The sequence below is a fragment of the Penaeus monodon genome, unplaced genomic scaffold, assembly GCF_015228065.2.
Source record: "Penaeus monodon isolate SGIC_2016 unplaced genomic scaffold, NSTDA_Pmon_1 PmonScaffold_5587, whole genome shotgun sequence".
NCBI classification, from domain to species: Eukaryota; Metazoa; Arthropoda; class Malacostraca; order Decapoda; family Penaeidae; genus Penaeus; species Penaeus monodon.
The window spans coordinates 12,501-15,000 of record NW_023660537.1 but is presented as its reverse complement, the minus strand read 5'-3'; the positions used below and the strand labels follow the sequence as shown (position 1 = coordinate 15,000).

Here is a 2,500-nt window from a genome sequence, read left to right as displayed (position 1 = left end):
AAATGTATCCAGACTATATCAAATATATGGATTGAAGCTGTTTATTAATGTTAATATTTTATTCATTTTGTAACTCTAGATCAAACAACTTGCGCGACAACAATTTTCAAATGCTTTTTCTAGGATGTGCAATGGGCCACCTCGATGACACCTACCGCCATACGCCCCCGGTGAGTCTTCACGATACTGTTGTGTTGCAGTTGCGGCCCAGAAATATGGTGAAGGTCCTGCGACTGGTTATAGTGCTTGAAAACACGTGGGGACAACAGGTGTACCGCTTAGCCATGGACGCTGACATAGGGGTACACTGGGGGGATGTGTCACTTGCCCTCCAAGATGTTAACACCTACCAGAACGTTCTTAAGGCAAGTGGAGCAGTGAGTGTCTGGCAAACAAAAAATTATCTCTAAGCTGTGCTAGTGTTTGTCTGACTTACCTTGAAAAGTTAGAGATCGTAAAGATAAAAGTATTTGCTACATTTATCACTTGTATATACATACATTTATTCAGAACATGAATTTCGTAATATGTAATTACAGTTATCTTGGCCGCCAATTTTGCTACACGGGATTTGGACAATTCTGTACCTCCGGCTGCCGTTCCAGCATCTCTTTCAACTAGGTGTGATCCCCAAGGAGGCACAAGAAAACCCCCAGAGATCAATGGATAATTTAGTCATACCAACGCCTCTTGCAGCCAGCACGAGACTCACTAGAAGTGGCATCACGAGAACTAGAATCGAGTTACTAACCAGTAACACAACTGTTGATTATAAAATAAACTGCAACAAAGGTATGTCAAAACCAGAGCTCTTAATGTATCTAGACTAAAATGTGTTTAAATGGAATTATTATTTTTAGGCAAGTGTCTCGTAGGGCGTGTAAGGGACGTTTAATTAAGGCTTTTGGTTGCCTAGACTGAAAGAAATATTTGAACATTTAAATGCGTTTCTTATGAAAGATATCTATACCTATATGGCCTTTGAAAAAATGCAGGTGACTAAATATAATTTTCTTTTAATATTTCTTATCATTGTCTGCAGGCAGCCATTTTCTCTTGGACTTATAGGAAAATCTTTTGCTACTGATAACTGACAAATTGAATACGAAATCAAAACTGCCAAGTGAAATAAAAGAAGAAAATTGAGATTCATCAAAAGAGAGACGGAAAGCACAGATGAATATAACAAAAAATTTAAAGCTCAACTGATTTAATAACTTCGGCTCTTCCCAAAGTGATTCCAGTGATCGCAAGTCTGTTACTGTACTACTCAAAAATGATATTTGATTCTCTGCAGTGAACATCATTCTACTCAGAAAGGAAGATAGGTCATTGCAGTAGTACTCTAATCTATTGTCAAGGGCTTGCCTATCCTGAACCCAATATTTTTTCAAGGATCTTCGCCTCACTATACTGTTCAAAATAAAGAATATTACTTTTAGGTTGTGTAACTCGGACTGTAGGCCTGCAACACAATGGGCCTGTAGTTATAGCCTGCTTAATTCCTTTTGATATGATACTGATCGGTCCTTTCAACACGAGGACACTGGACAGTGGTTATTCTGGCAACGCTTCTCAAGATTCACTCCTGGAATATAAAAAGTATACCGGGACACATTTTCTCGTTGACATCGTACGAGAGTTAAAGGTTCGGTGATTTCTATTTACTAATCACCAGTTTTACTTGTTCTATCCTGATATAATAATATATATATATATATATATATATATATATATATATATATATATATTCTTCTTTTAACGGTAGGTTCATGTCTGAGCCGCCGTGGTCACAGCATGATACTTAATTGTAGTTTTCATGTTGTGATGCTCTTGGAGTGAGTACGTGGTAGGGTCCCCAGTTCCTTTCCACAGAGAGTGCCGGCAATCAAGGTGGAGTTCCTTGCCCAAGGGAACAACGCGGCGGTCGGTGACTCGAACCCTCGAATTCAGATTGCCGTCGTGATAGTCTTGAGTCCGACGCTCTAACCATTCAGCCACCGCGGCCTTGACGATCATGGGCTTCAATGATTTTTTCTTAGCAATTTAGAGCGGTGGTTTGCCATTGCCTTCCGCCCGGTGTTTTTATCGAGTCACCATCTCTATTTACCTGGCACTGATTTGAGCTGGCTTGGCCACCCAGTGGCTAGGCAGGCAATCGAGGTGAAGTTCCTTGCCCAAGGGAAACAACGCGCCGGCCGGTGACTCGAACCCTCGAACTCAGATTGCCGTCATGACAGTCTTGAGTCCGACGCTCTAACCATTCGGCCACCGCGGCCCATATATTTATATATATATATATATATATATATATATATATATATATATATATGTATATATATATATATATATATATATATATATATATATACATATACATATGTGTGTGTGTGTGTATGGCCACATCAGTCCTTCCAGGAAACTCATCTGCATACACCTGTTTTTTTATTATTCAAAAATGAAAGTAATAAGAAAATAACAACAACAAAATTCACTGGTC

At 39.2% G+C, this 2,500-nt stretch overlaps 1 protein-coding gene across 1 annotated transcript in view; it reads left to right on the top strand.

Moving 5' to 3' along the window:
* LOC119571234 overlaps positions 1-2,500 on the top strand; it is a 6,018-nt gene that overhangs the window by 2,343 nt on the left and 1,175 nt on the right. Inside the window, 2 exon segments of the mRNA XM_037918638.1 lie at positions 124-365; positions 540-792. Coding sequence (XP_037774566.1) covers positions 124-365; positions 540-792 — 495 coding nt within the window.